Source organism: Phalangium opilio, unplaced genomic scaffold (assembly GCF_054372755.1).
Source record: "Phalangium opilio isolate 3A_F unplaced genomic scaffold, DU_Popi_V2 ptg000225l_1, whole genome shotgun sequence".
NCBI classification, from domain to species: domain Eukaryota; kingdom Metazoa; phylum Arthropoda; class Arachnida; order Opiliones; family Phalangiidae; genus Phalangium; species Phalangium opilio.
Window position 1 is genome coordinate 453,745 of NW_028324219.1, and position 11,495 is coordinate 465,239.

General features: G+C 39.9%; 1 protein-coding gene across 1 annotated transcript; it reads left to right on the forward strand.

The window, feature by feature from the left end:
• The first annotated feature begins 3,931 nt into the window (after positions 1-3,931).
• On the forward strand, positions 3,932-8,830 carry LOC149614105 (uncharacterized). The gene is made up of 2 exons (XM_089857827.1): positions 3,932-4,555; positions 8,398-8,830. Exons 1-2 carry the CDS (start codon positions 3,932-3,934, stop codon positions 8,401-8,403), a joined length of 630 nt encoding a protein of 209 aa, XP_089713953.1. The 3' UTR covers positions 8,404-8,830.
• Positions 8,831-11,495: the final 2,665 nt, after the last annotated feature.

The window sequence follows — 11,495 nt, forward strand, 5'->3', positions numbered from 1 at the left end:
ACGTTTAATCGACTTAAAAACATCCGTAAACGGCAGAAAGTTTTAACCTTGTGCAATTGTATGGGGTACTAAGTTGATTTTGGAGGCTTTATCGGCCAAGGAGTAGATACAGACGTTGTTGTTAAATTTAATAATGTATATTCACTGAGAGTTTTTCGAGTATCAGAAACGCGTTTAACCTAATTTTCTCTACAATGTTTTTTTAAAAAAATATTTATTTTGGACTCTAATTACGCTCGAAATAAAGATAAAACGAGCCATAAGAGAATTAAGCAAAAATTCCGACTGATAGCTTAGATTCCCTGAAAATCTAAACATAACGATTTTAATTACTGTTATTTTACTTTTAATCTATTTTATTCTTTACATAAACACGGATTATTAAAGCAAAAAAAAAACATAAATAAAAAAAATAGGTAAATATAACATTTCATTTCAGCGCTTGCTGAGCCTTAGCTACGAGACAAGCCTTTTTAATTTTTTTAACCATCAAGTTAATGTCTATCTAGTATCTAGGAAAACTTTAGTTGAACAATTTGGGTAGAAATATTTTGAGATAATTATAGGTAAAGCTGCGCATAATTGCAATATATCTGGCCCTTTGATATTCATCTCTAAAATTCTTAACTAATTTCGTTGGAAAATAAACCTTCTTTGGAAATTTATCTCATTAATTCCAAACGAATTTCGTTGGAAAATAAACCTTCTTTGGAAATTTATCTCATTAATTCCAAACGAATTTCGTTGGAAGATAAACCCTAGATCTTCTTTGGAAATTTATCTCTTGAATTCTTATCGAATTTCTTTGGAAAATAAACCCTAGAGCTTCACTGGACATTTATCTCAATAATTCCTAACGAATTTCTTTTGGAAATAAACCCTAGACCTTCTTAGGAAATTTATCTCTAGAATTCCTAAATAATTTCTTTAGAAAATAATCCCAAGACATTCTTAGGAATTTTTTCTCTAGAATTCCTAAAGAATTTCTTTAGAAAACAATCCCTAGACATTCTTTAGAAATTTATCTCAAGAATTCTTTAGGAAATTCCAAGGAAGTCCTTGGAAATAGTTTCTTTAGAAAATGATCCCAAGGGCTCCGTCGGGTTCCAAAGAAATTCCTTTAGAACTCTTAAGAAGATTTTTGTAAGGGACTACTTGATAATTTTCTTAATTGTTTCTTCTTTCGTCCTATGGAAGAAGATGTGGTCGTAGGGTGACTTCTCTTTCGGAGATCGGGGACCTCGGGCTCGACACTTGAGAGACTGTTACTGGATGTTTTTCTAACCGGTCGTCTTTTAGGTCCTGGAGCCGCGGAGGAGGTAGTCGGATGACCTCGTTTTTCCGGTTCCGGTTCGGATATTCTATCTTCATCAGTAGATGTGCTTAGTTTTCGCAGAGTCTTTCTTCTAGGTCTGATTCCTTCTGTTGTCGTTGTTGTAGGGTGATTTCTTTTTGGTCTTTCGGCTGTAGGAGTCGGAGGGGGAATAACTTGAATTGTCGATGGAGGAGTTAGAGGTCCTTGAGGCAATGGTTCGGTTACCGGGTGCGTCTCTCCTTGATTGACAATGTTTTTCTGTGACTTCACTTCCGGCTGGATTTCTTCCGATTGACGTAATTCTGGTTCTTGATTTTTCTTTTTCGGCACTCTCTCAACAAATCGGAATGGGCCGATCATTTCTTCTACTTCCTCGAAGGACTCGGAGGAAAGTTGAGGTCTTTCTTCTGGTATATTTTGAGGTGGTGTTCTTTCTGGAGTCTGAGTTCTTGGTCTCGGTGGAGAGATGATTTCCTCTGGTCGTGTAGGTTCATCTTCCTGGATATTTTCCTCAGGGATGGCTTCGACTGGCTCGACTATTTCTTCTCTCGGATTTTCTGAGTCTTCATTTTCTTCCAGTGGAACTTCTGGAGTCTGGTACAACTTTAGTTGAGACATATTTATAGGACCTGTTTTCTGTCCTGAGATCATATCCTCGAGGATGTAAACAAGAGAACTTCTTTTTTCTACGATCTTCAATGGTCCAGTCCATTTCGGGCAAAGTTTTCCCATTCGTCCAAGATTGGTGTTAGATAGAGGATGAGTCAGTTTCCAGACTATCGTTCCGACGTCAAATTCAGTAGTGATAGCCACCCAGATTCGCAGAGATCCAAGATGGCCGCCACCCCAAGATGGCCGCCACTACCCAACTCCAACCCTAGATTGGTTTCAAACCAAGGTTTTGAGACAAGTCCGGACTGGCCCGAGCTCTTACAGGCTATTTTTAAACCCCATGACGTCATCTTATTAACTCAAACCAAAACTTAAACTATATTCATCGCTGGCTTGCTAGTAATGGGCTCGATTTCGTAAAGAGTTAATGAACCCGTAAACAAAGAAGAAAATGCGTCACAGCATATTGGGAGGGTTCCAATTGTAAATGATATTTAAATAGCTAGTACAATAAGCATATAATTATAAGTCTGAAAAGAAAATACAGATTTACAAATAAAAATTTTTAATAACATAAAGTATATACAATAACTAGCAAAAAGACATGTATAATAATAACAAAGATATTTACAAAAGAACCCACCACCATTAAAAAATGACTAGACACCAGTCGAGCCAAACCCCCCACTCCCACGAAGCGTTGGGGTTAGATTCTAGAAACAATATATAAAACGTGTTACACGCTGAATCCTAAATTAAAACTAAAGTTATTTACCGCTGCTTCCAACGGCCTTAACAATAGCACCGGTGTAACTATTAATTGGGCAACTCTATCGCCCCGCCGGACAGTGTAGGGGGTTTCCCCTACGTTGGCTATGACCACTTTCAGGGGGCCCCGATAGTCGGCGTCTATTGTTATTCTTTAGAAATATTATACTGTTGGGCATTATAAAATAACTAATAAACATACCTATAGTCCCTTCGGCGACAAACAGCCCTTGGACCGTTAAGCTACTACGGCCAACAATGCGACCGTAGCTGTTCGCCGGTAGCATAACGGCTAACCCGGTCGACAAGATTTTGACACCATGCGGTTCAATCACGGTATCTACTGGACAATACAAGTCCAGTCCGGCCGAGTGGGGAGTGGCACGACGAGGAGTAAGCGCTGCCGGATGAATTTTGACAAACGACAGGGCGGGTAATCGAGGAGCGGTAGAGAAAGACATCTTGGTTGGGATTGTTTTTTAAGTAACAGAAGTTAAACAACTGATAACTTTCACCTTGAAACACGGGGCTTATATAGTAAATTATGGAGGTTAATTCTAATAGTGTCTAGCTTTCAAGATTGTTAAGAAACTATTTTTTTCGATAATAAGGAAAAAGTTAATTAGGTATATATTCATAGAATGAGAAATCTCTCCAAGGTCTAGGTTTATTTTTCTATATGCAAAACTTGTCTAGTCACGATTTAAATAATTAAAATAAGATCGTGTGATATTAAAAATTTATGCGCGAAGGTTAAGAAGGAGTTACCTTGACAGAAGGCCGAGGGGTTAGGTTTTTTTTTTTATGGGTCTGCAAAGTTTGTTTGAGCCTGTCTGGGCGTGATTTGAATAATATATTTTGAATAATATGTATAAGATTTCCTTATAGGCAAAATTTTTTGATGAAGGTTAAAAGTAATTATTCTGGAAGGAAGTAAAATTATTTTTAACATGATTTAAATATGAATAAACGTATATTAATATTAAACTATAGAGGTGTTTTTTATATGCGTATCTACGCTAATATCCTTCATAATCTCCAGTATCAACTCGTCAATAAAAAATGCATTTAAGGTTAAATTAACAAATCGCTTGTTGATACACTTAATAAAAGTAAAATAAGGTGGTTTTATAAAAAAAAAACCATATCTGGGCCTGTATTCTAAAAAATGGCCCTGAGATTTTGGTATAAAAGCTGGAGCATCGGCATTGTATTTTCACAATCTAACTTGCCACCATGAACAAGTATCAAGAATCGCAGTCTCTATCACAATCGCTCCTTAATTCACCGCCGTCGTCGCAAGAAAATTTTCCAGCCCCTTCTACCAGCAGTGGAAAAAGAAAGATCACCCAGTTCTTGAAGCCAGAACCCCTCGAAATACTGCTGGACTCGGACGACGAAAGCTTTGTGCAGGACGTCCTGCAGAAAAATATTGTCGGGTCCAGTGGTATTGAGGGCTCCTTTCGCGTTAGAAAGGAAGGGCAGTACTACGAAACTAAAGTCCCCCCACGCCAGGGGGATTACTTTATAGACGCGGCAGTCTATAAATTTTTCGATATTAGAAACTCCCAGCCTGATAAGGTCTGGGAGTGTAACCACAAAAGACTGAAAATAGTTTTAAAAAAAAACAACAAAGAAGGCGTTAAATTCCTTAACGCCTTCAAGAAGCTGGTGGAGACCGTCAAACAGGACGAGGAAGCTAAACAGCAGCCCCCCAGTAAAGTACGTATCTATTTAACAATAAATCTGCAAGCCAAGTCTTTTCTAATTGTTTTATTTCTAATAGAAATTCAAAAAATGAGTTCGAGCAGCAGCAGCGACAGCGACTCGGAGGGTAGTGAGAGAGAAGAACACGCGCAGGTAAACCGGTACTACACAATTGAGCGGCAGCTAGACAAAACGAGTCGCAAATGGCACTGTAAACAAATCGATTTGCGTATAGCTTTTAAAAATTTGGATGACATCCCAACGAGAGATTTTTTTCGAATTTTTCGAAAAATTCTCGACGAAGTTATACGTAAATTAGTAACCGAGAATCCCGGGTATAATCGGGTTCGATTTGTTTTAAGCTCCCCCGGATTGACGACCCCCGTAAATATTAAATTTATAAAAATAGACAAATTCACCAGTAAGCGAATTATGCGCACCATCTATAGAGTGACGCAATCTAGTCGGGACTTTGTCTTTAATGGTGAAGATTTTCAGTTTGACATAATTTTTTTAAACCTCGATGCGAATATAGGGACATTGTATAAATCCATTAAAAATAGAACTTTGGTTAATTTGGATTATTTCGTTAAACAAAATAACCAATTTATTTTTATGGAGAATAATGATAACCTCTGTTTTGCTCGAAGTTTAGTTCTGGGTAAAGAGATGGCCGATCGCAATTTTTACCAACAAAATAAGCAAGGTCCGCCCTTTAACCAGAACAATTTTGACAAACTGAAACGCAATAGCACCCTCGTGGGTAATATTGCGAAAATCTTGCACCGAAAAGCCGGCGTCCCCGAAGGTTTCGTTACTCTAGAGGATATTCAAAAATTTCAAAATTACTTAGCTCCCCATTATAGGATCGTAATAGTTGATGCTGCGAATAATTTTACCATATTTTTCAAAGGACCCCAAGCTCCTAAATTTATCTATCTCTTAAAAATTGGCGACCATATCCACCCCGCGAAAACTTGGCACGGCATGATGGGGGGTTGTATCTCTTGCGATTTATGCCTGAAATCTTTTTACAAATATAATTTGTTAAAAGAGCATAAATGCCCCGAGGATACAAAACCCTATATCTGTTTTCGGTGTCAAGGAGAAGCTTTTCATTTAACCAGCGAGGATGTTTTAAAACGTTGCGACGAATGCCACCGCTATTTCTTCCCCGGCCCCTGCTTCGACACTCATGTTCTTAATGGCACCTGCGCGAGCCAAAAACGATGTTTAGAATGTGGGCGGCTGATGGGTGAGGATCACGACTGCAATCCGGAATGCTCTCAATGTAAAATAGTTCATCCGCCAGGTGAACATTTTGTTATGCCTTTGGAAACCAAAATGAAAGCCTCGCGGTTTATTTATTACGACATTGAGACTATTCTTAGAAATAATATCCACGTCCCCATTTTATTAGTTTGCGACGTGCAGACTGAGGCTGGCTTTGAAACCAAAATTTTTTACGGCGCCAATTGCGTCGAGCAATTTTTAAATTATTTATTTAGCGTAGAACAAGTAGTTTTGACTGGACAAAAACGTAAAACGTACCGACCACGCTTTACTAACACGCAAGTCGTAGCTCATTACGCGAAAGCTTTCGACAACTTCTTAATTCTTAACGCTTTAATTCATAGACATGTCACCCCTGCCGTTATTTTTGACGGTAGTAAAATTCTCATGATTCATCTCGAGGGACCGCAAATTAGATTTCTCGATAGCTTTAATTATATTAGTCAGCCTCTGCGTAATTTCACCAGCATGTTTAACCTCGGCGATGTGGCGAAGGGATTTTTTCCATTTGATTTTCATACCGAAGAAAATCTTAATTACATTGGCGTCATCCCTGAAGCTTCGTACTTTAACGTAGCTCAAATGAAGGCCAATGATTATCGAGATTTTCAAACTTGGTACGCGTCAATGGAAGGATCTATTTACAACATCAAAGAGGAGCTTATTAAATATTGCATTCAAGATGTCCGAGTCCTGAGACAAGGCGTCGAAGCTTTTAGAAAAATTTACGTTGATCTAACAAAATTAGACCCTTTTTGCTTAAAAAATATTACTTTGGCGGGTGCTTTAACCACTATCTATCTTAACAATTACTATAAACCTTACAGCATGGGTATTGTTCCTTCTAATGGGTATAATGCAAAATTTAATCACAGTCAAATTAGCTTAAAATATCTCGCTTGGGTGGAGAAAACGGAAAATATAAAATTGCGAACGGCTTTAAGCTATGGCGGTGAATATCGCGTGGGTCGCTATTTAGTCGATGGCTATAGCGAAACTCCGCCCAAAATCTACGATTTCCACGGTTGTTACTTTCACGGTTGTCCATGTCAAAAACTTAATGTCTACAATACCCAACTCAAGGCCAGCAACAGATTTCTGTACGAGCGGACTTTAGATAGAGAGTTGTTTATTAAAGAGAATATGCCCGGCTACGAGTACACATCGATTTTTGAGTGTCAATTTGTTAAGCTTTTAAAAGAAAACGCCGAAGCTAAGGCCTTTTGCAAAAGTTTAACTTTTCGACCTCAAATATCAGCTCGTAGCGCTCTCTATGGGGGACGAACGGAAAATTTTGTTCTCAACTGCCACGTGCAAGGTGAGGAGAAAATTTTCTACAAGGATATTATTTCTTTGTATCCGAAAGTTTGTCGCGATTGTCCGTACCCTAGCGGCCATCCCATTATCTATAACAGAGATTTTGACAAATCGCCAGGGTGGTATTTTGGCGTTATGAGTTGTCGCCTGCTGGCCCCTCAAGATCTCCACATCCCCTTAATTCCCTTTCGCAGCGGTGGTAAATTAGCCTACGCCCTCTGTCGCACGTGTCTAGAACTGCGAGCGGAAATCTGCGATCACACTGTTAATGAACGAGCTTTCGAATCAGTCTGGCCAACGGTCGAAGTCTATACCGCTATGGAGCATGGTTATAAACTCCTCGATATATTCGAGGTTTACCATTATCCAAAAACGGAATATTTCTTCGCCCAGTACATGACTGATTTTATCGCCTTGAAAGTGAAGAATTCCGGATTTCCCGCTCACGCGCAAACACCTCTGCAGAAAGAGGCGTATATCGCCGATATAAACAAGAATGAAAAGCTCTCGCTGACGGTGGCGGATATTCAATCAAATCCTTCCCTGCGTAATATTGCTAAAATTAATTTAAATTCTCTTTGGGGTCGCATGGCATTAAATACGGGAAAGATTCGCAGCATCTTTATCAACAATTACTACGAATTGATACGATACGCGAGCGATTACACTCTGGAATTAGTCGACTTACGGCCAATCACAGATTCAATCGCTCTCTTATCGTACAAAGCCAAAAGCGATTACATTCTAGACTACAAACTGGGGTCGGCCATTGTGGGTAGCTTCGTCTCGTGCTATGGGCGACTCGAATTGAACAAGATGCTGCTTCAATTAGACCGCGCAGCTTTGTATTGTGACACCGACTCGATAATCTACCGCCATCTACCGGGAAAGTTTAACATTCCAACTGGCAATCATATTGGTTGCTGGGCGGACGAACTCGGCGGTGATTATATAACTTCCTTTTGTAGTACCGGTGCCAAAAGCTACTCGTTTCGCACTAGCAAAGGAAAAGAAGTCAAGAAAATTAAAGGGTTGACGTTAAATCGAGAAAATCTGGAAAAACTTGACTTTGAAACCTTTGAAAGTGTAGCGATGAATCCGGAAAAGGAAGTTACAGTCAATGTCCCTTTTAATTTTAAACGGGACAAATACAAGTTGCAGCTAGAGGCCGTTAAAATCACCAAAAGATTTCGCCAAACCTCGAATAAGAGATTGTTGAACGCCGATTTGACAACCAGTCGACCGTACGGTTTTAAAGAGTCAGCATCCGCTTCAACATCTCTTTCGCATGAATTACGAGGCTAGGCGAAGACATACTTTCGAGGGCTTGTGGGAATCTTGCGTTCCCATCGAAGCCCTGGCCAAAGACGGTTTCTATCTTGCAGATGTAGAAACACAGACGACGCGCTGCGCCTTTTGCGGCATTGCCCTGTACCAGTGGCGTTGCACGGACAGTCCATCCAGGGAACATCGTAAGCACAGTCCATCGTGCGCGATGGTTTCCAAAAAGCCGTGCAACAACAAACCACTGCGGCAAGGGTTTCCCGACTTCCCGACCAACGATGGCACGGATGTTTGTGACCATCTGGTTCAGACATGCCCAACCACCAACGAAGAGCGGTCGGGAACCGAAAAAGTGCGCGTGCGCATCCATCCGTCGTGTTCGCTACAGTAGTGCGTGTTTACATCTTACCACCCTCCGAGTCGCGCGTCAACTTTAACCTCCTCAACGCCCAACGCTTCCGCCAGCGTTGTCTGGAATTAGAAGAGAAACTTTTTAAAAAAACAATTACTTCATAGGGGAATTTTTTTTTTGGGTAAAAGGGTTTCGTTTATTTTGTTTAAAGATTTTCTAATTTGTGTTTATTAAGGGTCTTTGGGTTAATTGTATTTTTGATTATATATATTATATATATATATAAACTGTTAATTAAAATAAAAATGTTTATTAATCAAGATGAATCCAACCGAGTCAGTCTCGCATTCTTTAAAGTTCCAAACACCCGCTCAGTTTCTAATCGTGGGGCCAACGCAAGCGGGGAAGAGTTTTCTTTTAAGTAACTTATTGCAAAATCATCAGCTTATGTTTGACCCACCGCATAAAAAGGTTATTTATTGCTACGCGGCCTGGCAGCCAAACTACGAAAAATTGAAACAATTGATTCCGGGAATTCAATTTATTCAAGGCTTGCCAACGGCCGATCCGGACTTTTGGGAAATGAATCGCGATTCCTACTTGATACTAGACGACTTAGCTAGCCAATTATTTAAGCAAACTCATATTGCCGATTTAGTGTGCGTGACGTCGCATCATTTAGGGTATACGGTCATTATTATTACTCAACAACTGTTTCCCAAGGGTAGCCAATCGCGGATAATTTCTCAAAACTCTTCCTATTTTATAATAATGAAAAATCCTCGCGATGTTGCCTCTATTAGATATTTAGCGCAACAAATAAGTCCAGATAACCCGAGACGTATTACGGATGCGTACAGGCTAGCCACTAAAGAACCCTATAGTTATTTGTTAATTGATTTAAAACAAGAAACTCCGGAAAATTTACGATTAAGGTCGCGTGTTCTACCTCACGAATCGCCTATGTATGTCTATGTCGATTAAATTTAATTGTCATTTGAATAATGGCCCCGCGCGTTAAACATCGATCAGGAAAAGGCTCCCGACTCTTCGTAGCCCGTCCCTCGACAAAGTTTGCCAAATTTGTCCCTTATTTACAAAGTTTGCGTCAAACTAGCTGTAAACAACGGCGAACCCTCTTAAACAATAGTAGCACGCCCCAATTAAAGAGCCTTCAGACAATTTGTAAGAATTTAAAGGGCGGGGGCATTTATTTGAGTAAAGACCGTAAGAAAAAGCTAGCAAAGTACAAGAAAATTATTAGACAACTCGGATCAAGTACCTTGTCGCAGAAAAGCAAAAAAAAGCTGTTGTTGCAGCAATCAGGTGGTTTTCTTACGACGCTACTTGCAGCAATTTTGCCTTCAATTGTCCAAGCCATAGCTGCTAAACTATGAAACAAATGGTTCTTGTCCCCGCTAGCGCAGTAACTTCAACAGCTGCCCAAGAACACTCGGCTTTGGACCGAGAGATTGATGATATTTTAAAATCGCCATTGAATGCTTACGATAAATTATATAAATATTTAGACGCTTTTAAGAAATATTTAAGTATCGAGAAACAAATTCCTTTACCTAAATTTGAGGTCGTAACACAAGCAATGTCCAATGTCCCCACGCCGCCATTACCGGTCACCCCTAAAATGCCCCCGCGAAAAAAACAATTGTCATGGCCGAACTATGCCACGTCATCACCGACAACAAGCACGCCTGGCAGTTCTTTTACTACGCCTAAACGAACCGAGCCTCGGCAAAAGGTTTTTAAAAGCGAAACGGCGGCGGGGACACCAACACGAGAAGATTTTTACCAGCAATATGGGCCGACCTATGTTGGAGATATGGTGAAACGGCAGGCCGAAGTTCTTGCAAATCGTTTGCAAAACACATTTTTTACGCCAAAAAGAGAGCTAGAAGAAGGGGCTGTCGGTTATGCAAATCCGGACGCTTTTCAAGAAGAAATTGTCGATGAACAAGAGAATTTAGCGGAGGCAAACGGGGACAATTTAACGGACTTGGAAAACCTGTTTGAGACGGCCTCCGCTAAACAGAAGAACAAGAAAAAACAGAAAAAACCTCGGAAAAAGAAAGACGAACTTCAAAATCTCGGTCCAGTAGTGCCATCTAACGAACGAAGAGCTAAACACCATAAATGGCGTGATATTGATTAAATGTAAAATTAAGACAAATAAAAAATTGTTTTATTGCGAACAATATCTGTGTACATGTTTTTTTAAATGTAAAGATAAATATAATAAGGCGACATAATCGTTAAGTTTAAGATTCTGGTCATAGATGGCATCTAATATCGTCTGTCTAGCCACGCCCTCGCAACGGAGCGCTAGGTACAGACTACAATGCAGACCGCACAGTTGAAAAAATGGATGTTGAATTTGTTGTTTATTGTAAACAACTCGTTTCCCGTATCGTTTTAAATTAACTTTATAGTATCGCGGCGACTTTCCGTAAGTGCAAAACATTTCTACCGTGTCATTGTTAGAAAAGCATGCTATCCAATGTTCTCCAGCCTCTCCAGCAGCTTCGTTATTGAATATAAAGCAAAATTTTGGCCTTTTAGGACGTTCTGGGAGTCTGTCTACTGGGAAGCATCCTAAATAGTAGGGTCGCGTTCTTTTGTCGCAAGTTAAAAGAGCGTTTATTTGCGAAGTGTTCATAATTTAGTCTCGGGTAACGAGACTTTTTGTAGTTCGGCGCCGTAGAAAACACCCAAAATTTGCTCCCCCTTTAAATCTGCTACGCGATAGACGGGTGGTGACCTGGGTATGACGTCAACAATGCGGAATATTTCGTCAGTAAATGTGCCACCCGAGCTAATTTTTCTAAATACCCG